This window comes from Aspergillus oryzae, chromosome 8 (assembly GCF_000184455.2).
Source record: "Aspergillus oryzae RIB40 DNA, chromosome 8".
Lineage (NCBI taxonomy): Eukaryota > Fungi > Ascomycota > Eurotiomycetes > Eurotiales > Aspergillaceae > Aspergillus > Aspergillus oryzae.
In genome coordinates, this window is record NC_036442.1 from 1,155,982 (window position 1) to 1,181,255 (window position 25,274).

The window sequence follows — 25,274 nt, forward strand, 5'->3', positions numbered from 1 at the left end:
TACTTCTCAACATGCAGAAGACCGCCCTCTCTATACCCCGTTGAATGTACGCTTGCTGTGTACCTCACACATAGGCTAGTTAGGTACATAATATGTATGCATCGGGTCTGGATTTAATCCTGAGGTTTAGGCTTTCCCTTTGGTGGGCAATCTTCCGTCAGACACCAGTATTCTTCACCTTCCCCACGGCATTCATCGCCATATGCACAGTACCAATGACCACCACCGGCATTGTTGACGTTTGGCGCCTTCATGATGAGCCTAATCAACCTGGTCAGTGAAAGAACAACGGTGATAGAGCTCATCAATCACTCACGGTCCTGTGGGCTGGTTAGAACACACCGAGCTATACAGACGCCTATTGACGACTTGTACTGTGTACGCGGTCTGTCACGGTGTATTAGAATGGACGACTTGCAAGATCGAAATAGAGTACTACTCACATATGCCATATCGTACCAGAGACAGACCGTTGCATTGATATCTGCACTACAGGTCTTGGTCTCGCCCACGGTCCATGACTCTGTCACTGAGAAACCAGGAGCGAACCATCCGATATTCGCTCCGGCCGAGACAGTGTACCCAAATGTATGACTCGTGGAGAATCCAACTCCACAGCCCTTAGCACCTGGGCCATCTCGACACTCTCCTGTACTGGTCATTTGCCTGTGGAGATAATCCGTATGTGGGTTTCCATCCCCAACGAGCTCATAGCTGCAGTCCCCCATACAACACATAAACTGGTGGCCCATGAGCTGTCTCTCTTCCAATGGGTTGTTTGCGCCTGTTGTGTCATTCATGTAAATGACGTGTGCTAGGGACAGGCTAAGGCAGAGAAGGAAGGTGATTCTCAGGTATATTGCACACATTCTGACTTGCAATTCGTAAAAGCTCGGAAGGCTTGGATATCTTGCGTAAAGCACGGTTCAACATACAACAGTTCCTGACTTCCCTATATATACAAAACGTTCACCCCCATCCATGCTGTTACCCCTTAAACTTTATCCAAGTAGAATGCCAGTCTTCCCCTCATGAGTTATGTTAAGGAATCAACGAGAGGTGGACTAGTAAAGTGCATGTGCGGCAGAGACGAGAGATAGCGCGGGTTGTCAAAAACCATTGAAATTGCAGGCTTGCGGTCAGACCCATACCGATAAAGCTTGGAATGTAATATCTCCATTCGTGTAACCAATTCAAGAAAGAATCTAACAGATGCCGACGAGTGCCAGTAGTCTCATGAGAGTCAGACGATTAGTAGGGCACTTGCCCTACTGCATGTAGTTAGGTCAGGTACGACTTGAGCAAGACCAACTAGACAAAGACTACGCCCGACGAAAGTCTATGATACACTATGTGTAAATTTGGCTAATCAGATTTCATATCGCTATCGTATCTTTGTTTGATCTGGTCTTAGCCTTGCTATGCTATGCAACTCACTGGAGGCTGTTCAACGTCGGTTCCACCAGTGCTGGACTGTCAACAATCCCCCCCGCATGAAGAGAAACCAATTTGCTCGATGCATTTCTCTCTGATTGGGTAAGTAACCGCCTTAGAGCTTTGAACAAAGACCGTTTGCCTTTCCATGGTTTTGTTCTGTTTTGGCGGAGGGACAGAAGCAGCAAAACCATAACCCCCCAGGCATATAAGGTAGGAAACAAGATGACCCAGCATAGTTTGCGGAGGAAAGATATTCGAGCCATGTGAGATCTGCATGACCTTACTATTCTAGTTTCACCTGATTCTATCATCCATATCCAAGAGATCAAGGAAATCAGAAACATGTCTACAACAGAAAAACCGACGCCAACGACGGCAACAACAGAGCTGCCCGTGCAGACCCTGGAAAGCTTACACGGACCCGAACTGGACTCAAAAGATGTATGTTCTTATTACATTCGCGATCAACCGAACGAGCCAGAAGACTTGGACACACTGCGAACCTGCTGCAAGCCGAATGTCATCCATAGATACAACGAGCACCAATACTGGTGCGAAGTTCCTGAGCGTTACTTCCCTCCTACGCTCTACCTCAATGTGTCTAATAGAACGATCGAACAGTGGGTGGACGGCAATATGACCCAGTGTATCAGAGACGCTCATCCGAGCCATTATGCTGGATCCAGCACGTGTCACTTTGCCAGATACAATGTCCGCAATGAAGCCGCTTCCTTGATTGCGGCGTCCGCGCCCTTGTATCTTCTGCTGCTGGGTGGTCTGTGGTCTTTTAGGCTTCTGTTGCGGTAGGTGGTGCCCGGTTCGGAGAGGATCCATGGGTCTACACCTTGCGTGATCGAAGCCTTTGGGGTATCTAGAACGTCTGATAGAGGATTGAGTGTGTCTATGTGGTATCTCCCTCCTGGCAGTTGGCTCTGAGTTATGTAGGTACGATGGAGTCTGATTATATACCTAACTGTACGCTTCGGTTGTGATTTCTCAGCGAACAGAATGAATGGTGATTATGAAGTTCTAAAGATCACCACAACCGGCTTGGATGATAATTATAAAGGAGGCGCAAATTTATTATTAACCACTGAAGTTCAGAAACATAGGACGACCCAAGTGTCCAAGATAGCTCAAGAGAGGATGAATCTATTATAGTACACAAGAGCCATGATTATATACATAGCACCACCGCCTGAACGCCGATCCGTATGCTGCGTGGCAATCTTCTATTTCATAAAGCAATGCCGCTAAACACCATGATGTACTTTTCCCGATTTCCATAAAGAGACTGGTATAGACCTACAGTAAAAGGTCATTATCCTCCAACGACGATCCAAGATCGACCCCCAGGACATTCATCTCTTCTGCGGCGGACGCAATCTGATCTTCAACTCTGCTCGATTCAGTAGCAGCCCGGCCCATGATAATACGTAAAAGGTCAGTCATTATATCGAGCTGATACTGCTCCCGCTCCTGCGGCTCGAGAGTCTCGAGAGTAAGCCCGCGCGCCTGGAGTGCAGACACTTTGCGCTCGCTCAGGATCTCTACCAGCCTGTTGACATGAGAGATGTTCTCTTTGCTCTTAGGAGTCGTTGAAAGGCGACGGAGCCGGCGCTTGGGTGTGCCAGGCGGGACACCGGCCATCCGTGCAACTTGCAGGATTATGAGACGAGCGGTCACGTCGTCGGGGGAGAACCCGAATATTGATCTCAACGAGTAAAGCGCAATCAGTGTGCCAGGGAGGTCTTTAGAGAGACAAAAGCAACGAATTATTTGGTTATAGAGTTCTTTTGAGAACTCTTCTTGCGCAGCGGCTCGGCCTCGTGTAGGGAGATGAGAATGCCACTGCATCATCTCCGCATAAAGGCTGCGAGCAGACGGAAAGTCTGCAACAAACGTCGTGCGACCGCGATCATACTGAAGTTTGCCGCAGTCCCATAGGCAAGCAAAAGTTTCCAGATCCGGTTGGATCGATGCAGACATGGTTCGGAACTTGTCCCACAAAGATCCGATATCCTGTTTCCGGAGCTCGGCATATAGGATGTGGTTCATGAAATAGGAGTTTGGCTTGATCTGAGCATCGCCGAGGCATTTAACTAGGTATTTGATCATCCCATCGTCGCTTCTTCGGGTATAATGGAGGAGTAAAATGGAAAATGTTTCGATGTTCGCGGATGGGATCTCTCGTTGCATCCATTTGGGTATGCGAGGACTATCTGGATCGGGGCTTACGGTCAATTTCGGAGAGCTTCCTGTTGAATTGGTCCGCGCCCAAATACTGTCAATCCGCTGTTGAACCATAGACCACCCCAGTCGTTCGGCTTTCTCTCGCGCGTCGGGATTGCCATCACGTAACCAAGCGGCTATCAATCCATTGAGGTGCTTTGAATCCGGCTTCACTCCTCGTTCGTACATCAACTCAATTACCAGTGCGGCAGAGTCAACTTCACCCATTCCAATGAGCTTCTTCATCCAGCTGGCATAGAAGAACCGGTTCTGGAACCTCCGAGGTAGGACCGTTAGCGTCGAAAGCGATACCTTGTTCACATCCTGTTCCGAAATACTCGATGCCTGAAGATGACCAACAAGACCGACGGCTGCTTTATAGAGTGAGGTCGAATCGTTTGCTGGGTCTTGCCCTGTCACCATCATATCTTTGAACACTGCGATAGCAAGATTCGGTCTACCGGCTTTCAGAAGACCAATGCTGATGTTATCGTAATCGTCCATAGTTAAGGTGTTCTCAAGAAAGCTTTTCAGTTGTAAATATAGAGCCCAGGCCTTGACCTCAGCTTCTTTGCCAGGCTGTCGCCCCCAAGCAGTAATGACTGGAAGGAGGATGCGAGGTTCGCGTGATTTGTCATTTGCTAGAAACGCGAGGGCGATGTCCTGTGCTCGCTGAGGGTCATTTTCAGCAGCAAAGAGTCGTACACCCAATTTCCAATATGCTTCAAGGTCTTGCTTATTTTGCGAAAGCCCCGTTTGATGTGCTTCCCACTGATCTAGCGCTTCCTTTGTTTTGCCAGTCTTTCGGAGCGACTCAATGTAAGAGAGGAGATGTGGCGTCGAGAGCGATTTTCCAACTGATATTGCGTCTTCAGCGAGTATTTGAATATGGCTTGTGCGGGAAGATCTTGTATAGTCCCCAACTTGAGCATGCCATAACAACGTCAGAGCTTCTTCGGGTATTGACTCTAGGAATTCTGGGATCATCTGTTTGCAACGACGGTACCATCTCCATAGTTCTGCCCCGAGTCGTTCGTTTGATCCATCGCTTGCGATTCGGGTCAGGCATTGGTTGAATTTCTCGATATAGGAATGGTGTTCCAGAGTCGTTACGGCAACCTCGTAGGGGCGCCGTACAGGCTTTTTTGGTGAGTTATCCTGCCCTGTCGAATGCCAGTTTTCCTCTTCTTTGGCCAAACCTTCGAATTCCTCTTTCAACATCTCATCCAGCTCATTATCAAAAACCTGTTCCAGGCCAATTTCGGGTTCATCCTTGCCATGCTCCGCCTCATATTTTCTCAGAGCTTCTAGTGCAATGGCTCTTTCCTTCTCGGGTAGCTCTCTGATGAACTGACTGTTGGGGCCGTAAGGACCTTCTTTCAGATCCTGCAGTTCCTTCTCAAGTCTAGCCAGCTCGCCCTCCACTTCCTCCCGATCAGCGTTTTCTTCGGCTTCTGGATTGACCTGCCTTCTCTTTTTGCTCCCACGAGTATCTTGCTCGTAAAACCGAACCTTGTCATTGGGGCCGCCATACTGGAAGGAGCGTAGCGCTACGACGGAGAATGTACGCAGCAAAGGAAGAGACGGAGCCGACGGTGTTCTGAGCGCCACATGCTGATACCACCGAGCTCCTCGAACAGCTTGGCGCAGCATGAAGTATAGACGGTTAGATCATCTGACAAAAGAACACTGGTGAACGAGAATTGCTGTGACAGTAACAAAAGTAGAAGTTTTGCGGAGAGTTACCGCATGAAGCTCCGCAGCGGAAAACCAATACCACCCGGTTTGGTTTAGCGTCAACGCGAGCTCCGCCGCGGTTTCAGTAAATCATTCTACATATTCATTCCTCCCCAGACGACAGAGCGCAGGCTGTCTCGAGGCTTATTTATTATGGACTTGGATACGGAAACACAAGGTGTAGCCAAGGATGGCTCAAACACTCAGGTACTGTCCTGCGCTTATGGCTCAAATCGGTCCCAAACTCACTAATGCTTTTGTAGGGTGTGTACATCTATCGACCTGTAACTTCCGCGAAAGCTCACGGAGAGCGGCCTTCGAAGCGACGAAAGGTGCAACCCGAGATTAAGGAACAGAAAAGTGAATCGCACCCCTTTGTTCCTTTACTGGACGGCGAAGAAAACGAGTCATCGGTCGAATTGAGGTACAATGCCTACCGGCTATTGTGGTCAACTCAGGAAACCAAGATCCAGGTTCGCAAACAATAGAAGCTTGCAAGTTCGCTGGTTATCGTATGTCGTGCTAACGGCAGGCAGGAGATTCTAGATGACGTGGATTCCGAAGTTCTTGAGAACGTTTTATCCTTCGTCAGGTCGACCTCGCATCTGACGTAGGTAGTTCGTTATTTGGACACGAAGGCGCTTCGAAATAACTAACCAACAATAGATATGACGGCTGCATCCCCACAGCATTGATAACAGTCGGATCCAATGTTTCATCGCTTGGCAGACTGTTATCCAAGCTCAATGACCAGTTAGCTGCGTCAGAGGAAGGCGGAGTGGTCATACTGGAGTCTGGTGATGCGCCAAATCTGAAGGCAACGCTGAAGAATATTATCCGAGCTGCCGTCACAAACACGGAAGGTAACAATGGGTATCAGAATTTCCTGACGGACCGAGAGGTGGGTTTACGCTGTCCAAACTCTATATGGGCGAGGTGCTAAGAAGACCGTAGGGACCCAGACTTCTTGGGTATGATCTCGATTTACTTGGAGATTATGTGAAAAGGAAAGGGATCAAAAAGCTGGTCGTAGCATTCCGTGACAGTGAAGCGTTTGATCCGAACATTCTAACTGATCTCCTGTCCCTCTTAAGGTAAGGCTCACGATCCTTACTAGTCTATTAAGTTAATTGTTCTAGTTCCTGGCTTGACCGGATACCATTTACCTTATTGTTTGGTATCTCAACATCTGTTGAACTCTTCGAAGGAAGGCTTCCTCGGTCAAGCGTAGCCCTTCTTAGAGGTAGATACTTTGAGATTCACGGAGCAAGTAATTGCGTTGATCGCATGTATGAGCGGTTACAAGCAGACCAAAACGGACGATTCTGGCTAGGACGCAATATTACAGGGGTTTTGTTTGAGAAATCGAATGACTATTTCCAAACACCGGAGGCCTTCAGTCGGACAGTTAAGGTATTTACCATATTACGCGTACTGAACCGATCAATTCTAATGGGGATAGTATGCGTATATGACACACTTCTTTGCCAATCCATTGGCAATGCTCCTATCAGAAGAGATTTCCGTCAATAGGCAACAGGGGAAGGTTTGCGAAGCAATTAGAAACCTCCCATCTTTCCGAAGGTGATCTATTACCTCAACTTAGCCTTTTCTTAACTAACCCTACCAGATTTTGCGAGCATCTACTTGATGACGATTCTACTGAACAAGTGCGCAGCCTGTTGGAAAACGACGAGTTTCTGTTTCAGCAAAGCTTAAAGTACATAGAAATCGGACAGCAACGGATGAGAAGTATATTCCATGTCGTCAAGACGGTCTATCTATGCCTTAAGAGCATGGATATAAGAAAAAAGCTTACGATACCGGATTTGTCAATTCGTGCACTATCCGGAGATTTGCAAGATTCAACTTACATGGATGACCTTCTTAAGGGCCTGAAAACGTTGGATTCCTCAAAGCTGAAGGAAGTCCTGGCGTTTATGCCTCAAGACCTGACTGACTGTCCGGATTTCCAAGAAATAAAGAAAGACTTCGAAGCTCTTGTGCAGACATACCAGGGTACGGAGCCGCTCCGGAGTGAGTATGACAGCCATAATTCCATTGTGGCGGCAACTGTGGTCCAACAGCGGGTGAAGCTCAGTAAGAGCAAAGCCAGATTACCCCAGCAAAATATTGAGTATACCAAGGTAATCGATCGCGTTTATGCTCTGTCAGAAAAGTATTTTGTGGAAACATTGGTGATACCACAAGACTTGTTCTTGCATGAAGCCTTTCTTCTTGATATGAAAAATCCCTTGAAGGAGATCTTCTCCCCTAGGCCACGTTTCGCGATCGAACGTGCCTTAGCCAATCCTTTCGACTACCTAATGTCAATGTCGGATAGGACGGAGGCCAGGATTTCCGCGCGACAGCCAGCCACTGCTATCCTATATCAGCTGTATCTCGAGTCCGGGGCACTGGTGAACGTTTACGACCTTTGGCAAGCTTTTTATGCGGTGTTTGAGAGTGAACAAGGTGACGCTTGCGATGAACGGATGACTATGACATTGTTCTATCGGGCGGTATCAGAACTCAAGGCGCTTGGTATGCTTAAAAGCAGTCGGAAGAAGGTGGATCACGCTTCCAAATCAGCATGGATTGGACTATGAATACCATCCTAATTGTACATTTAAGAACATTAATGAAACACGCTATGTAATATCAGGACAAAAGGGTATCATAAAGCAAAAGGAACCAATCGCTACAATAATCACATAGAGTAGCCATCGAGTAGATGAAGTCCATTCCTCTCACGATGGAGAAAATATAAAGGAAACCCGTCGTGAATCATTCGGAGATAGGCAGTTGAATGATATCGTCGTGACCAAGTGGTCGTCCCCCATCACTCAACACCATAGCCTCTCTCCTTCGTCTCCTCACAGCCTGCTCCTCAGCACTCCGTTCCCGCAAGCGCCTCCCCGGGACTCGACCTGAGCCTGCAGTATCATCGCCATCTACCATCCATATGTCACTGTCGTCATCATCCTGGTCGTTTTCTTCAATCATGCTACCCATCAGACCATATTTGCGTAATTGCTTCGTGCCATCTGAATGAGAAGAGAGTGTGCTAAATATTGAACTCATAAGAGTATCATCAGACCACCAGGTCTTCATGAGTATCACTACATCTTGCCGGCGCGACGGCTCCGAAAGCGCGCAGGGAAACGGATATTTTGACAGCCAACGACTGACGATACCAGCCTCCAGAGCTGCGGGCACATTTTCTGGAAGAACCAGATTCAGTATACCAAGCGCCTTCTTCTCCCCGAGAGGTCTAGTTTTAGGTAAAATGGGTGATACTGTGGTGGAGGTCTCTTCGGTATGTTCGTTGAGGAAATTGCAGAGACAGTCGACAAGAGCGTTGTATGTAAGCGGATCTTTCAGTCTAGCACATACGGAAGTCCGAGAAACTAAATCGTAGCAGTCAGCATCAACTTGAGATATCACGAAGCTGAATATGCAAGATCCGTACGTGAGCGATTAGATACTAAAAAGTACATCGCACTAAGGGCTTTGCTTCGTCTCTCTGTGTCTGTGCTAGCAAGGTCCCTCAGAAGCAAATCTCGCGTTTCTCCCTTTGTAGATCTTTCAGCGATGATACGCAAAGCACTATAAAGTACATTAGTGTCTATAGTGCGGACTGTGTACACTGGAGCTGCCATACGCTGCCCGGAGGTCGTAACTTGTGCTCTCAGAGAGCTTGAGTAATGTGTCCAGTTTGAGGGCTGTTGGTCAATTAGCCACTGGATAAACCACTTCCAAAAAGATGTAACCAACCATCCTCCGTGCCTTCACTGATCATCTTATCTTCCTTCTCGACATGCTTAATCTCCGTCAGATCTCGCACTCGGCGGAGGTCCGTGACTATGCCGCGAACAGCGAAGAAAAGAGAAACACCTATGAGTTCAGCGGCCCATTCACTTGCCATAATCAAATCGTGAGAACCTTACCTAGGCATAGCCATAGCAGCCTATCGTTCATATGAGAGGGCATGGTTCGGTATGAGAACAAGAACGATCTATACTCATGGTATTGTAGAAAAGCGGAGAGTAATGACGATCTAAAGACAAACCGGCAGAATTCAGCACATAAAAGCGGTGAGTATAACTTTTTTTCGGACATACTGCCGCCGCCAAAAATTTCGAAGGAGAAACAGAACGCTTTTGCGTCAACTTCAGCACGCAGATATGCCGCCGTCGCAGTTGAAGCAGCTCAAGGCCTCTCTCCGTGAGAGTGGAGTTCTGGGGCCACAGCAATCGAAAAAGCAAAAACGCCAGAATGCGAAGAGTGGCGCTGCGGCGCAAAATCGGGTCCAGCGCAATGCCGCTTTGCAGTCAATTCGAGACCGATTCAATCCGTTCGAAATCAAAGCGGGGGGCACACGGACAAAATTTGATGTGACAACTCGAGATGGAAATTCAGGCACAGCTGCTTCGCGTGCGCGACCTGGTGTTACCAAGTCACTGGGAGAAGAAAAAGTAAGTTTCATCGCAGCTTTATGTTTCACATTATTTAATAACGGTTCTACTCATACAGAGACGTCAAACGCTATTACGAGAAATGGAGAAGAGAAACAAGGTCGGTGGTATATTAGATCGCCGATTCGGTGAAGATGATCCGACTATGACGCCTGAAGAGAGAGCCGCCGAACGTTATGCCAGAGCAAGTCAGCGCAAGATGCGGAAGGAATCAATGTTCAATCTGGAAGGGGATGATGAGGAAGAAGAGTTCCAACTCACACACAAAGGCCAGTCTTTGAACGATATCGACCAAGACGATTTTCAAGAGGGTGACTTGGGCGGGCTGGAAGATGATGCCTCGGATACCGAAGCAGCCCGGAAAAGGAAACGAGTTTTCTTTGATGATGGCGAGATGGATGGGCCAGAGGATCTAGAAGACGGGGAAGAACATCCTGAACGAAAGAAATCTAAACACGAAGTTATGAAGGAGGTCATTGCCAAGTCGAAACTTCACAAGTATGAGCGGCAAAAAGCTAAGGAGGACGATGACGATCTCCGTGAAGAACTCGACAAAGGACTTCCTGATCTTTTCGAAATGCTAAGAGGAGTGAAGCCACCGCCAAAGCCAGAACCTCCGAAGAGTGATCTGGCATCTATGAACCCAGATCGCGCTGCTCTTATGGAGGGCATAGCTAAAGGAGATACCGAAAAGGAGTATGACCAGCGCCTAAAGCAACTAACGTTCGATAAGCGATCCAAGCCAACGGACCGCACAAAGACAGAGGAGGAGAAGGCCGCGGAGGAAGCAGAGCGGCTGAAGGCTCTAGAAGAAGAGCGAGTTCGGAGAATGCGCGGCGAGGAAGTAGGCGAGTCGGAAGAGGAAGACGAAGAAGAAGAGGTGGAGGAGGAAGGAAGTGAGATGTCTGAAGACGAATCCATCCCAGATGACGCGAAGGCTTTTGGGTTGCAACAGTCTTCTGGTCAGATCAGTACCCGCCCTGAGCTTAGCGTCGAAGACGAGGATGATTTTATAATCGATGATGATCTTGTCGAGACGAGATCAGATGTTAGCTTATCAATTGGTGACAGTGATGAGGAGGTATTATCTGCAGAGGAGTCTGAAGAGGAAATGGAAGAGGACGAAGAAGACGAGCTTATCAACGGCTTTACTCTCCCTACCGATAACACCGGAGAAGCCCCTGCTGCAGCTGATGCACCAGAAGCTAATGAAGGGTTGGCTTATACATACCCTTGCCCGAAGAATCATGAAGAGTTCCTCCAGGTCATTCAAGATGTGCCCATGGCGGACCTTCCGGTGGTCGTTCAGAGAATCCGAGCTCTGCACCATCATCGTCTGCACCCGGACAATAAGAAGAAGCTTGGCCAATTTTCCCGCATCCTTATCCAGCATGTCGCCTACATGGCCGAACAGCCTGAGCATCCTCCTTTTGCCATTCTTGAGAACATCTTCCGTCACGTACACTCTCTAGCAAAGAGCCACCCCGAGAGCGTCTCTCAGGAGTTCAGGGCTCGTCTACGTGAAATCGCAGCAGACCGGCCACTTAGTCTCCGGCCCAGTGACCTAGTCATTCTAACCGGAATTGCCACTACCTTCCCAACCTCTGATCACTTCCACGCCGTCGCAACGCCGGCACACCTGTGCCTTTCGCGGTACCTAGGTCAGGGTGCCGTGAACATTCTCGCAGATTTCGCAACAGGTGCATATGCCGCAAGCCTGGTTCTCCAATACCAATTAGTTTCCAAGCGCTACATGCCCGAATTGATCAACTACGTCCTCAACGCCCTGTGTAACCTTGCCCCGGAGGAGCCAAAGAGCAGCCTCGGCCTCTTCCCGTCTCGTAGTCCGGAGGAATCTCTACGACTGAAGATCTCCAAGTCGCTGAAGTCGAGGAAACTTCAATTCTGGGACATTACTGGCCCGGACAGCCCGAAGGCCCAAGAAGAGCTCAAACTTTCCCTCATAAACACATTCATCTCTCTCCTCAGCACCGCCTCCGATATGTGGTCAGACATATCAGCCTTCCTTGAGATCTTCGATCAAGCTCAGAAAGTTCTCCGCTTCCTGAACCGATCCTGCAAGGGTAAGATTCCCTCCGTCGTTCAAGATACCCTGCAGTCGACCCTCGATAAACTCGATGGCCACACCTCGAAAGCCCGCCTTACTCGCCGCCCGCTTCTACTCCATGATCACCGCCCGCTGGCTATTAAAACCGCTATTCCCAAATTCGAGGATACTTTCAACCCGGACAAGCACTACGACCCCAACCGCGAGCGTGCGGAAGCCAACCGGCTCAAGGCCGAGTACAAGCGCGAGCGCAAGGGCGCCATGCGGGAACTACGCAAGGATGCCAACTTCATTGCGCGCGAGAAGCTGCGCGAAAAGAAGGAGCGCGATGCCGAGTACGAGAAGAAATACAAACGACTTGTGGCCGAAGTACAGAACCAGGAGGGCAGAGAGGCCAATGCTTACGAGAGGGAGAGGAGGTTGCGCCAGGGCAAGCGGTAAACATGTCGCTAGTCATGACATTCTGGTTGGTTTTGGTTGGGTTTCAGGTATCATTATCATTATGTTGGTGCTTAGACTTTGCATGCCGAACATGTGTATATACTCTTTATTATTTATTTGTCAAGGCTGCCGAACAAAAGAACTCTTTCCGTTATGTCAAATATATCCCAATTGCCTATGTTGGTTACAAGAGTTATGTAGATTGAGTAGCAGTCAAGATAGGTACAGTTGGTATTACTGCTGAAGCTCTGGTCCGATGCTGATCAAATATTCACATCGTTCCCTCTGATCCACCGGTACTTCCTCCATCCTGGTTTCGTTTGTTCTGATGAAGATGCGCTGATACCCTTCATTACCCCAAGTAGACCATTGTGGACTCCCAGGGTAACGATGAGGATTTGGATCAAATGTCTTGATGAAGCTTGTCCAGTAACCTTGCATAACGGGTATAATTGGCGCATTGGTAGTGAAGTAAGATGAGGGCGGTTCTCCTGTGACATAATTTGGGCCCCAAATAGCGTTGATTTCCACTGTATGATCTACACCGAGGCCAGATTCTTTCAAGTCTGGGTCTTGTACGGCGTAGTGATAGTTCCAACTGTTGATCCCGGCCCTGGCGTAGATAGACGACAGGTCAATACCGGGGCAGATATACCGCATCTCACCATATGCATTGCTTGCAGGTCTCCAATAAGGCCCAGCGTCGGGAAATTGGCGCGTCTGGTTCTCATGGAGGTACCAGGCGTTGATTGCAGCAAATTGCTCCAATTTAATGGTTGGGAATTGATTCTGGATGAACGTATCTGCTTCCCCAACGTTGGAAACATTCTTGGGAACAAATATGGTGCCTTCATTCGTGTCGTCCCCGAATATCACAGGAACCTTGATAAAACGGCCCTGGTGGAACAGACGGTACGTATAATCGGAAACAAGATCACCGTCAACCACTGGTCCGTATAGATATAGGGGCGCCTGTTGTGCATGAGGCAAGGGTGTGTTGATGTTTTCACGCTGAAGGATCTCCGCGTCCAGACCACGCAAGCATTCCAGCGTGTCGGCATCACTTGCACAGCCAGTGCGGATGACTAGGTTGTTGTATGCAAATTGACTTTGTTTTAAACTAAGCATGGTAGCAAAGCTTTGCGACTCCGCAGCAGCAGCGTGAAAGAGACCATCGTCCCTTCCACCATAAGCTGAGAGAAGAAGGGTGATGGAGGCGCCTCCTGCGCTAGCACCACCTACAACCACATGTTTGGGGTTGCCGCCAAACTTTGGAGGATTCGTTAGCATTGTCATGTTGCTGCCAGTATCTAAGCTCTAACCTTGTGTATATGTTTCTGAACCCACTCTAAGACTTTGATTTGGTCCTTTAGGCCGTTGTTCACACTTCCGTCTTGTAGAATCTCTCTCCCTGAGAGAAATCCATACGGGCCAACACGATAATTGAAAGTAACCACAACGATTCCCATACCAGACGCTTGTATCAAGCCGGTACCATTATAATTCGGATTCGAATTCTGATTGAAGCCCCCGCCCTGGATCCAAACGAATACCGGCAGCAACTTTGAATGGTTACCAGCTCTATAAGGGGAATACACATCTAGAAACAGGCAGTCCTCCGATGTATCTTCGGGAATCGGATATTCGCTAGTGGGAATACACGTAGGGCCGTGCTTAAGAGAGAGCATCAGCTCTCGTGCGGTATGTAATACCGGATAAGCAATCCTACCTCAAATGCATTCTGGATTCCAGCTACCACGCTTGGATTCTGTGGGGCAGAGAAGCGTAATGGTCCTGTAGGAGGAGCGGCATATCGAATTCCCAGCCATTGTACTAAACCGTTCGAGAGCGCTTTGCCCCTATACCGAGCGTACTCAAGGTCTACCACCACTTCTTGAGCAGCCGCTAAGCAGAACAATAGGAAGAATTGGGCAAATGTAATGTATCGTGCCATTCCGAAAGCATTTGCAACTCTACCCCGTGCCCACTTCTGATATGTGAATAGGGAGCCTAAATCCAGGAAACACAGTTACTGGTAGGCTCTGCCTGTCTTTTTAACATTCCCGCTGCAAGCCCTTAGCTAGCCTGACGGCTTACCGGCCAGTGATCACCACCGTATGGCACACATGAGAGCTAGCATGCTCTCCAACTATACACTAAATGAGACAACTGATCAATACCAAGGACGCCAGTGGCCAGAGTTACAGAAAAAGGTTCAGTAGCCGACTCGAGCCATCGTTAGGCAAAAATTGGCCATCAATGGTGTCACCGCGCGTACCGACTTTAATCGGCAATGCCTAGGGAGTAGGAGGGGAAATGAGCTGGTTGACCCCATTTATTGGACACCTTGTGGAGAGCTGATTGGGTGGACAGTGCTTGACGCTAAAGCATCGACGTTTAGAGGCAATGCTCCGAATCAGTTCAATTAAGAATAGATATAGCCGAGTGATACTACACAAGGTGTATTCCTGGGTACTCTTCATTATGGGGCCGGAATGAGAAAATAGACCAATCAGATATTAAATGGAGAACAAACTTCCTCCGCATTGAACAAACCGCAATCTATTTTCTTCCCCGCAATTGAAAACCCAAAGGATTCAACCAACAAGAAGACTACCTGGTTTACTCGGACATTCTCCGCTTGAAGAAAACATTGCCGTGCCGGGCTTATACATGATCTAATCTTCGAGCTAACTCCCGCATCGTTTGTCTCTCATCCGTATTTCCGGGTCTACTTCTGTGTCCGTTTCGCGTCGCGTCTTCGCCGGGAATGGCCCCTCATCAGAACCCCGCACCTGATGTAGGGGACGAAGAGGAGGATGATTACATGTCTATGGTGATTGAGGAGCCGCAGCAGAAAGAAACGTTTACCCAGAAAAAACGCCGACAACAGAGAGAGGTAGGTAGCATGTGCTGATGCCCATACATCCCTTATTCTCTGTTTCCCTCATATCTCCAGGGCGCGCATATGTACTGATATATTCCTCTTCTCTACCCAGGCCGAAGCTCGAGCTAAAGTCCCATCCAAAGCAGAACGTGCAGCCCAGGAAGCCGAACGTCGTGATGCCGCCTTAGCCACCAGCACGCTTAACCCCTCCAACAAGGGATTCCAAATGATGGCCAAATTGGGGTTCAAGCCAGGACAAGCATTAGGTAAATCCCAAGGTGAGAGAGTATCAAATCAAAAATCCGATAGCAAAATCGGCGGCCGAGCAGAGCCACTCAATTTGGTGTTCAAGGAGGACCGGGGTGGTATTGGTCTGGACACTGAAAAAAAACGCAAGTTCCGGGAAGAGGCTGAAGAGGCAGTGAAGAAAGTAAAGCAGGAAGAGGGTGATTACCGTGATCGCGTCCGCATTGAGCGGGAGACGCGACGTACAGAAGCTCAATTTCACGCTGCGCAGAAGGTTGCCGAACGACTGGATGCGGAGGCAGAGACAGGAGATGGGAAGACCGTCCAAACGAAGCGTGGAAAGACCCCGACTGAACATGAAGAAGAGGAATCTGAAGATACGACCAGTGGATCAAATAACCCGCAGCCGAAGGTCAAGGTCAAACCGACCTCGCAAGTCAACATCCTATATCGCGGGCTCGTCCGTGAGCGGGAGGAGAAAGAACGTTCCATCCAGGCTCGGCATCTATTGCAAACGTCCCTGCCATCGTCATTCTTCCCCAACCCGCGGTTACCAGGGTATGACGACGACCCGACGCTGGAACGGGAGGATAAAGTGGCGCTCGACAACAAACCTGACATCTCAACTATCCTTGAGCAGGAGCTTGACGAAGAAGACCCAGAACTGGACGAGTTTAATGCACTCGAGCCGAGCGAGCGACTGGCCCGGATAGTGCAGTATCTGCGCGAGACACACCATTACTGCTTTTGGTGTAAATTTCGCTATGAGACCGGAGAAATGGAGGGATGTCCAGGTGTGACCGAGGAGGATCATGATTAATGACTTACCTGTATCATATAATACTTAAAAAAATCACATCCAATGTTACTTCATATGCTTATATATAGATGTTAGAAAGGGAATGTCAAATCAAAATTAATCTATACTGTATACGCGAACTCCTAGTAACTATACATTGACCTAAAACACGGCCCCCCGTGACCGTATGTACAATAAATAACGGCGGAATACCTGCAAAGATTCCTTAACGTATCATAGCATGAACAGATAGCAAGCCCTGGCAACGAGAGAACAACGAAATTGGACTATAAATTATCACCCCGAAAGTATGTATAAGAAATTAAACCATAAAACCTATGCCCATATCCTGGACAGAGATCCGAGCAACGATCAGTGAGGAGTGAGCAGCTACTCGTGGGAAGGTATCGTTTTCATCAGCTGCGCCAGGGAGCGATTCGGGCATTTCTGTAGCGTCTGATAACAACTGGCGCAAATGCGCAGGCAACAGAAAACGCATCGGTGTCGAACTTCTCGATCATACTTCTGGCAGGTCATACATGGAAGAGGATGCCAGAGGTTGTTGGCAGTGGGCATTGACCGATGTTCCTGATAGCAGGCATAGTGTAATTGATTTAGAGGTGCGGCGATGGGCTCGTAGTCTGGTGGTGTCCATGGTCCATTACTCTCTTCGCTCGAAACCGGTTCGACAGATGCACTGGTACCATCCACTCCTGGCTCTGGCTCTGGCTCGGGAATAAAGCTCTCTAGCGGGTCCTCAATCGGCTGAATGTGTTCCTGATAGTGGATAGGGTAATGATCTTCACTGGACGGAGGAGTTACTTGTTGTACGGGAGCTGGAGCAGGAACCAGAGCAGGAACCGGAGCCGGCGGCTCCTCCCGCTTGGGAACTGGAACTCGAGGAAATTTGGGAAGCGGGCGGTCTTCATATTTAGGGGTAGGATTGATGTGATGGTACGGCGACTGGTTTGACAATGAGTCGGCTGGGGCAGAGGGGAATGGGGGAGGAGAAGGCAGCGGGTTGGGCGGCAGGTCCTTCTCTTGCGAGTGAAGAAATCGGCCCGGTGCCGAGTCCATTCGTGCTGGTATCACGACTTCATCGGAACTTGAATCTCTCCGTGGTGGTGATTCGGCGTTTTTCTTTCTGGATTTTATTGCAGAAAGTGATGGCATTCGGAGACCGCGTGAACGGCTTTCCTTGTCGAGAATAGCCATGATTATTGTTCTTCTTCTTCTTCTTTTTTTTTCTTTCTTTTCTTTCTTTTCTTTTCTTTCTCTCTTTGCTTATTTATCACCTTCCTCTGTACCTTCTTCTGATCGCTTCGTGGATTGCAATGGTAAGAACGGACGGGAAAACACCAATGCCGGCTGACGTCGGTGTGTATCAGCGCAATTCACTCCGTAATTGATAACAAAGAGACTGCGCGATTGGTATCAGCGGAAGAGTATGAGTACTCGGCAAGCCTGCGACTTACTGAGATCAGACGATGCAGATAATGTACACAGTGGTAATGAATACAAGGAAGGAAAATTAGAGGAGGAACACAGAGAGGGAAAAGAAAAACACTTTGATTAATCTGGGTCGAGTTAGGAACAAACCAGAGACCAAGCTGAACCGTGGAATGGATCCATCGATTTACTGGATCGAACTACCTTTTAGTTCGGATGATAGTCCGTTACAGTCTTGAACCAAAGGAAAAATAAAATAACATAAAATACAGGGATTTCAAGATAGCGCCGTTATTACATGACGAGTCTACCGATAGTGACCCTTTATGGCTCTATGAATCTTTGGTTCCAGTAGTCATTCGTTGATAAGTAGATTATCAGGGTCATGGTGGATGGGAAAGTATAGATTACTGGTGAAGGAATTACGGCGAAGATCGATTGGATATCAGATACGGAGTGCTCCGTAGAGCTGACCAAACTTGGCAAGATAATGGAAATACATACCTGGAAAAAGCAATGGCCGATCCATTCAGAAGCGATGCAGATATGTTGATCCTTATAAGATCTGGCGTCATACTTTGTTGGTATTCATCGTTCCGTGCTAATCTTGGAGCAGCAAATGAAATTGCTCCAACAGGTAAAAGAAAATTTAAATGATTGACCACACAATTGAAATCCTTACAGCCAACTATTCTGATAAAAAAAAAAGATAAAAATTCATGTTATATGGATGAAAATTGGATTCAAAAACTCATGAACCGGTGTTCATGTGATGTAACTTATATTTTTTCATTTCCTCCCTCTTCACATGAATTAGATCGTTGTGGTGGCGTGAGGTCGCAGCTAAAGAAAACCTAGAATAAGATCTGAGGCCTTAGCCTTAGTAGTCTTATGAATTATTAATATTAGAACTATTAGCATATCCACTCCGATGTGGTGTAATGGTTAACATCGCTGTCTCTCACACAGCAGCTCGGGGTTCGATTCCCCGCATCGGAATTATAATTTTCTTTTTTGCTAAACCCCGCCATCCATTCATTCATTTCCTTGATTTGATTTTTTTTTCTTACTGACTTGACTCGCTTGACTGCTCTCCCCCCCCACCAGCCACTCACTCTCTTTCCACTTGTCCTCCTATCACCCTTGTGTATATCGATGCGCCCTCTTTACAAAAACACAATATAAATCACTCCCAAAATCTATTCAGACTGACTACTAGCATGGGACAAATCAATCTGTACCCTGCTCAAAGCAGAATGCCCTTGCCAGCACGCACAACTTAGCCATCACTATCGAGTAGTATGTATGCAATCTGGCTGCCTACCTCGCCCGACACATATGAACGAACCGTCAATCAAGTAACACAAGTTCTATGCCAATGTATGTATATAAAGAAAGAAACGTCCGGTCCGGTCATGCGAATACAAATATCATGAGAGTTTCAAGCAAACGTAGAAAGAAAAGGGGAAAAGACTGAAAAAGGAATGCAATATCGCTTTTCACTTAAAAAGCCTCCTGCGCCGACAAATTCGCACCACTAATCTCTCATTTCTTCTCCCACAGCCAAACGGTCATATAAAAAAGGTAAATCAAAAAGAGGGTTATGGTAATGATGTCAACGAAAGGGGTAGTCTTCTGACACCTTCAAGACGTGGCCTGGGGATTCCCCGTAGAGTCGGTGATCTCGACTGAACGTGTTTCAAGCTCTTTAGGTATCATATATCCTTGACTCTCTTGTAGCGCGAAGTCCGATCCAGCGGGCGTGGCTGCATCAGCATTAAAGACCGAGTCATCAGTATGCGCATGATCCACTGGAAGCACGGACCGCGAGGCAGACCCCTCAGCTTGCGGATTTGATAACGTATTTTCTACATGCTCTGCAGATTCCTCCCTTTTGTCTTCATCGCCGATAACGGCAGCTAGACTCCGAAAATTGAACAGCGGTTCTGTAGACGAGCCATTCCCCTCTGTGGTCCCAGTGTGATCGCCAGACATCGATTCAACAAGAGAAGAGAACGATGAAGAAGCACTTGAGACATGTCGCAAATGTGACGGTTTCGAAAGCTCCCTGGGTGAGGTTTGTGGGACGGAAGATTGCATAGACTGATGTTGATCTGCCGAATTCATAGGCGGGTATACAGCATTCATACTAGCGGGCGCAGTAACGGAACATGTAGACGTAGCATCAATGGGGGCTTCCGGGGATGCACGATCCACTTCTTTACCCTTGCCAGCAGGCGTGCTTTCCTCGCCGATAACAGAGGAAGAGCTGCTCGCAACCCTTCCTAGCCCTGTAGGTACGTCCAAAGCGGATCCACTTGCATTGGTACTGTAAAGGCCGGTCTTACGGGCAGTCTTTTCCGCCTTCTTGGCCTCCTTTTCTCTTTTTTTTGCTTCTTTTTTCGCTTCCTTCTCCTCCCTCTTACGACGCTCCTCCTCGCTGGCTAAACTAAGCCTAATCGCCTCCATCATCATCATCTCCTCCAAATCGTCAATACGGTTTCGCCGGGAAGTATTGCGTGGCGGCGCTATATTCCCAGACCCTTCCTCAGCAGAGTCCATGTCGTTTGTAGCACTGCGTCGGTCCGTTAAGAATGCAAGAGCCTGGAGCGCCGGGGAGCCTGTGCGGCTAGAAGAACTGTGGGGATCCGAACCGCCAGCTCTCCGCATGACGCCTCTCCGCCCAATATTGAAAGTTCGAGAGTCGCCTCCATTGCCGTTCGAGTTCATCAGATATGCTGCAGTGTGGAGAGCGGTTGCCGCTGCAGACCTCCGCGCAGCATGCGCACGAGCGTTGGCCAGTTTTTGAGCCCAATCCGGACGGACCTTATCGGTCGTGATTACCGTAGGGTCATTTGCAGACAATGATGCAGCGCGTCTCCGGCCCGTAACAGCTGTAACATTTCCAGAAGAAAGTGAAGATGTAGACGATACAGGGGAAGTGAAATTTGGGCGGGCACTAGGGTCTGAAGCATATGTGAGTCCTCTGCGGAAGGGTGGCGGCGCATATGTCACTCCAAATTCAGGCTGGACGCAAAATGGGCAGGCTGCAGGTTCCGAGACAAGTTGACTATCCTGGTTGTCGGCAGCATCACCCTCGGCAGCTGCAGCGGGGGCATTTGGATCGGAATCTCCATGCTCAGGAGGATGCGGGTCGGGACGTTTGATCTGTACAAAGCATTCAGAGCAGATAGGTTGGTCGCAACACCTCGTTCGGTTTAGGTAAGGAGGATAATAGAGGAAGCAGATGGGGCATTCAGCCGCGTCTTTATAAAGGTATGCCTCGATGGGCTGCCCATTGACAAATGGGTCGCGAGGGAGCTGTATCTCCCGGGGCGCTGGGTCGGCTTGGGTGCCATGTTTAGATGTAGTGAGAGAGGCGAGTGTCTTTGCCCGAGTGCGAAACAATGGCGAACTCGAAGTTCCTGAGGCTAGGGGTGATGTGGGGGAGGGTAAGGAGTGGGCTGGGGTGGATGATTGGGACGCATCGGAGCCATAGGATTGTGACCTTGAAGTGATCGGAACCGTCAGATGTTGAATTCCTTTCGTATCAGTCGACTCCTTTGCCCCTTCTGTGATTTTCGGTGGATTCTTATACTCTAGCTCTGAAGGGATTTCATCGGGCGGTGGAATGGGCAGGCCTCGCGCGGCAGCCATTAGCTGATGCTCCGTCCAAGAATCAGAGAAATCGTTAAGGCCTCTCCAGAAGGGCGCAAGTCGTCGTTCGATCTACGCTGAAGAATTAGCCTTGATCGCATCAAAGAGTTGGCGCGAATTCCATATTACCATTAACTGCCTCACCACAGCCTTGTTGAAATCTTCCGTTCCCGTATAGACACCCTGCGTAACTAGGTAACCTCCATCGACGTGTTCTTCCCTCATACTACGCTCCCGTTCCTTAATCCGAGCCACCCGTTCCCTCTCCAAACGGCGAGCCTCTCGCTCTTGCTTCGTTTCTCGGCGATGCTCGAGGGTCGCAACATCTCTTTCTGAGCTTCCGCCTATTCCGAGAATGGAGAGATCTGGTCTACTGCCTCGTGTTGATCTGGAGCCCTCTGAATGATGTCTGTCGCCATACGGTGATCTTCCATGTCCACCGCCATGGCTTCGGCGATTTGGAGTAAAGGGTGGCCGGGCCTCTTTTGTCTGTGAATTACCCATCTCCACCGAGAATGGGAATTGGTATGAGGAAGGTCAAAATGGGGAAGTTTGACAGTCGATAATCTGGGAATCTGGGGGAGGCTGCGGAATGCCGGATAAGAAAGCGGAGACGACGCGAAGTGACCGAAAGATAGTAGTAAGAGAATAAATTAGAGATTTGAAGTTACCCCGGGTGAGACTCCCAAGTGGAAACAAGAAGGGTCAAAGTGGAGCGGTAGGCTGTGAGACCCTCAGTTATTGGAGCGGGGAGGGGAACAGAATGGTGATAATAAAGTCGCTGTGGCCATGTGAGCGACAAAGAAGCTAGCTGGCTGCTCGAAGCGGCGATGAGATCAGAATGCGGGCCAAATTAACCGCGGGTGGATGGGGCCGAATCAGGGGGTGAAATATGACGGGGAGTAACAAGAGAGCACTTTGGAAAGGGAAAGCAGTGATAAATACTTAAGTTGCAGTAGTGGATACTGGTATTGGAAACTATACATAAGCCGGGAGACAAGGTACCTAAAGATAACAAGAAATAGAAGATGGTCGAGAAGAGTGATGATGGATGGACAGGACTTAATCGTGACTTTGAGTTCAATAGTACGTGGTACACACCATTGCATTGGTACAGAATGCTGTAATTGTAATATGATACATCTCCTTAGGAATGAGAGGTCCTAATGCGACGCCACGCCTTTGTATTACATCAACTCGTCGGATGCTTAATGGTGGTGGTAAGAGGGGCGAACCCCTTGGCTCTGATGGTTCTAGACTGGAAGGGATCCTTCCACTACTGTACAGAACGAAATCTTTTTTTTAATAGAACATCGGTTATTTTCTTGGATTCTTGATATTGTATGTATCTCTTGTTACTTGAGTCTAGGATATTACTAATCGTCCCCCCTAACTATTAACTATTGCATGGAATATGGAATTAGTACGTACATTACGTACAGTACTGTCCTCTATTCCCAAAACCGTAGACTTGGCATTGAGTATCATATGTGGCTAAGACCGTTGACTGCTGCGCCACAGGTCGGTCCCTTTTAGGTTTAGGATTAGCGGGTGGAAAATCCATCATCTACTACAGAATTATTTATCACTTTAATGCTATAGTTGGTCCGAATTGATCCTTTACACATGCCTCTCTCACTAATTGAGGGTCGGTCTGTTTATTTCGTTTCAATATAGAATGCGACAGAATCTTAGCCATTTTTTCTGACCTAGAGCTATCGGCACACAGCTTACGGTGGTTGCAGTTGTCACCTTACATTTTTTTTTTTTGCTTTTGCTTCTTATTGGCACCTTACGGCCTTCTCCCCTTTTCTTACCTATTGGATAGGCCATCGCTATATGGTCCATCATCAGTCATAACAAATGACGACCGATCCTTCAGCAAATAAACGCCTTCACATCACTCCTTTCACCGCAGAACTTCTTCCCTCCGTATTACCTTCGTCCGTTCGGCCCTTAGCCACTGAAATCTCCTTCCACAGTATCCCGACATTTCCGGAGAATAACTACGGCTACGTAACGCTACCAGCAATGGAGGCAGATAAAATCAAGAAGAAGCTCAACGGGTCAATCCTCAAAGGTCGAAAGTTCAAAGTGGATGTAGCTCGGCCGCAGAAAAGACAGAGGGACGAAAACGAAGACGAAAGCGATAAGGCAGTTTTCAACAAAGTATCGCCGTCAAGCAAGAAAACAAAGAAGCAAAAGGATATCGGTAACGTTTTAGAGGGATATGAGCTTCAAACAGATCGCCAAGTAAAGAGAGGCTGGACAGAGTCCACGAGCTCCTTAAAAGAGAGGCGCAAGGAGGAGAAGAGAAACAAGAAGAAGGATGATAGAACTGGAAAGTCACAGGCGAAATCCAAGTATACCGAGAAGGCAGAATGTTTATTCCGAACCAAAATCCCTCCTAACAGAGCCTCGTCTGCTGAGGTGGAGCAAGACAAGCAGTCAAAGAAGAAAAAGAAGAAATCTCTACAGGAGTCTGTTGTACATGAGTTTTCCAAGACCGTTACACAACCGAGTTTCCTACGGACAGATAGTGACGGAGCAGCACCTACGTTTACTTTCGAAGAGGGTAAGGGCTGGATAGACGGTTCAGGGAACATAAAAGAACAGGCCAGCGATCGAATCAGAAGTGATCAATACACACCAGGGAAAATTGCAGGGGCGAAGGAGAGACCGAAGTCCAAGTCTTCGCTCAAGGCTAAGGCGAGCTCCCAAAGCCTTGATGATGCATGTGCCGTTAGAGGAGGTGTTGATCTGAAAGAATCGGACGAATCGGACGAATCGGAGGATTGGACCTCGTCTAGTGGGGCAACGTCATCCGACGATAGTGCGACCGATTCAGAAAGCGAGGCAAGCGTAACATCCGGTTCGTCAGATACGTCAGACATCTCCAATGACCAGCATGAACAGGGGGCACAGTCGACGCCCCAGGGTGTTGAAAAGGTTCCCGGCCCTGAAGCAAAGGCGGACCAGGATGTTGCTCAAGCGGAGAAAAGTGATGAGCCACACTCTCAAGAAGTCCATCCATTGGAAGCTCTTTTCAAGAAACCCACACCCGGCACTACCGATGTCAAGCCTGATCCAGATGCCAGTGCGCAATTTAGTTTCTTGGGACAGGGAGATATGGAATCCGAGGAAGAACCACAGGAAGTCACAGAGCCGCAAACTCCGTTTACGAAGAAGGATATACAAAGCCGTGAGCTGAGGAGTGCTGCTCCCACACCTGACACAGCGTTGGCTGGGCGAAATAAAAAGTGGAATAGCCTAGAGCAACATGACTCTATGGATGTGGATGATGAGCCATACATCAACACACCTGTTCCAAAATTCGGCTCAGCACTCAAGGATGAATCTGAGTTCACGAAATGGTTCTGGGAGCATCGCGGAGATAACAACCGAGCCTGGAAGAAGAGACGGCGTGATGCTGCCAAAGAACAGAGACAAAGGGAGAATAGGCGGAAAGGCATGAAAGGGAAATCATAGGGCCAATGTCCTTGGATATGTTTTCTATAGTATCATGTGGATATCTCCTAGCTATTTCAATCGAGATATTTGCCGGCAAAATAGCATTTCAAAAATCAATGTGCATGCACAGGTAGAACTGATATACATATCTATCACGTGATTACAAGGATCCGGTGTGTGGGCTAAGCTTTATATCACCGCGACTGATAACACATTCGTTCGTCAGTAGGAGGGAAAGAACCCTTCCACCTCTTACCATTTTCTCAGTCATGTTTCGTTGCCGGGACATTGTATCTCGTATTGTTCTTCTTTCTGTAGCTTTTTTGTCACTGACAACTTTCACGTTGGCATCTTGTGAGTGACCATTTGCGA

General features: G+C 48.3%; 11 protein-coding genes and 1 non-coding gene across 12 annotated transcripts; 6 read left to right on the forward strand and 6 right to left on the reverse strand.

Moving 5' to 3' along the window:
- Positions 1-113: 113 nt before the first annotated feature.
- On the reverse strand, positions 114-800 carry AO090103000042 (uncharacterized protein; the record flags this gene model as incomplete). The annotated part of the gene is made up of 3 exons (XM_001826607.3): positions 114-261; positions 317-387; positions 444-800. The coding sequence occupies 3 exons, from the start codon at positions 798-800 to the stop codon at positions 114-116; spliced, it is 576 nt and encodes a 191-aa protein (XP_001826659.3).
- Positions 801-1,779: 979 nt separating this feature from the next.
- On the forward strand, positions 1,780-2,244 carry AO090103000041 (uncharacterized protein; the record flags this gene model as incomplete). Its single annotated transcript, XM_023233479.1, has 1 exon — positions 1,780-2,244. The coding sequence occupies one exon, from the start codon at positions 1,780-1,782 to the stop codon at positions 2,242-2,244; it is 465 nt and encodes a 154-aa protein (XP_023093781.1).
- Positions 2,245-2,742: 498 nt separating this feature from the next.
- AO090103000040 (pentatricopeptide repeat protein) lies at positions 2,743-5,322 on the reverse strand (the record flags this gene model as incomplete). The annotated part of the gene is made up of 1 exon (XM_001826605.3): positions 2,743-5,322. The coding sequence occupies one exon, from the start codon at positions 5,320-5,322 to the stop codon at positions 2,743-2,745; it is 2,580 nt and encodes an 859-aa protein (XP_001826657.1).
- Positions 5,323-5,559: 237 nt separating this feature from the next.
- On the forward strand, positions 5,560-8,015 carry AO090103000039 (putative origin recognition complex subunit 3; the record flags this gene model as incomplete). Its single annotated transcript, XM_001826604.1, has 8 exons — positions 5,560-5,613; positions 5,670-5,879; positions 5,943-6,016; positions 6,073-6,307; positions 6,361-6,500; positions 6,546-6,819; positions 6,869-6,990; positions 7,037-8,015. 8 exons carry the CDS (start codon positions 5,560-5,562, stop codon positions 8,013-8,015), a joined length of 2,088 nt encoding a protein of 695 aa, XP_001826656.1.
- An 834-nt stretch (positions 8,016-8,849) lies between these two features.
- On the reverse strand, positions 8,850-9,399 carry AO090103000038 (uncharacterized protein; the record flags this gene model as incomplete). Its single annotated transcript, XM_001826603.3, has 4 exons — positions 8,850-9,015; positions 9,071-9,131; positions 9,184-9,303; positions 9,357-9,399. 4 exons carry the CDS (start codon positions 9,397-9,399, stop codon positions 8,850-8,852), a joined length of 390 nt encoding a protein of 129 aa, XP_001826655.3.
- A 194-nt stretch (positions 9,400-9,593) lies between these two features.
- Positions 9,594-12,393, forward strand: AO090103000037 (snoRNA-binding rRNA-processing protein NOP14; the record flags this gene model as incomplete). The annotated part of the gene is made up of 2 exons (XM_001826602.3): positions 9,594-9,884; positions 9,943-12,393. The coding sequence occupies 2 exons, from the start codon at positions 9,594-9,596 to the stop codon at positions 12,391-12,393; spliced, it is 2,742 nt and encodes a 913-aa protein (XP_001826654.1).
- A 234-nt stretch (positions 12,394-12,627) lies between these two features.
- Positions 12,628-14,347, reverse strand: AO090103000036 (putative triacylglycerol lipase; the record flags this gene model as incomplete). The annotated part of the gene is made up of 3 exons (XM_001826601.3): positions 12,628-13,662; positions 13,716-14,066; positions 14,123-14,347. 3 exons carry the CDS (start codon positions 14,345-14,347, stop codon positions 12,628-12,630), a joined length of 1,611 nt encoding a protein of 536 aa, XP_001826653.1.
- An 816-nt stretch (positions 14,348-15,163) lies between these two features.
- Positions 15,164-16,346, forward strand: AO090103000035 (putative G-patch domain protein; the record flags this gene model as incomplete). Its single annotated transcript, XM_001826600.3, has 2 exons — positions 15,164-15,292; positions 15,393-16,346. 2 exons carry the CDS (start codon positions 15,164-15,166, stop codon positions 16,344-16,346), a joined length of 1,083 nt encoding a protein of 360 aa, XP_001826652.1.
- Positions 16,347-16,715: 369 nt separating this feature from the next.
- Positions 16,716-17,540, reverse strand: AO090103000034 (uncharacterized protein; the record flags this gene model as incomplete). Its single annotated transcript, XM_023233480.1, has 1 exon — positions 16,716-17,540. The coding sequence occupies one exon, from the start codon at positions 17,538-17,540 to the stop codon at positions 16,716-16,718; it is 825 nt and encodes a 274-aa protein (XP_023093780.1).
- A 1,161-nt stretch (positions 17,541-18,701) lies between these two features.
- AO090103t00001 lies at positions 18,702-18,773 on the forward strand. Its single transcript has one exon. It is a non-coding gene; the product is annotated as a tRNA-Glu (tRNA).
- Positions 18,774-19,418: 645 nt separating this feature from the next.
- Positions 19,419-21,935, reverse strand: sip5 (Sip5p; the record flags this gene model as incomplete). The annotated part of the gene is made up of 2 exons (XM_001826598.3): positions 19,419-21,503; positions 21,561-21,935. The coding sequence occupies 2 exons, from the start codon at positions 21,933-21,935 to the stop codon at positions 19,419-19,421; spliced, it is 2,460 nt and encodes an 819-aa protein (XP_001826650.1).
- A 1,359-nt stretch (positions 21,936-23,294) lies between these two features.
- AO090103000032 (uncharacterized protein) lies at positions 23,295-24,920 on the forward strand (the record flags this gene model as incomplete). Its single annotated transcript, XM_001826597.1, has 1 exon — positions 23,295-24,920. The coding sequence occupies one exon, from the start codon at positions 23,295-23,297 to the stop codon at positions 24,918-24,920; it is 1,626 nt and encodes a 541-aa protein (XP_001826649.1).
- Positions 24,921-25,274: the final 354 nt, after the last annotated feature.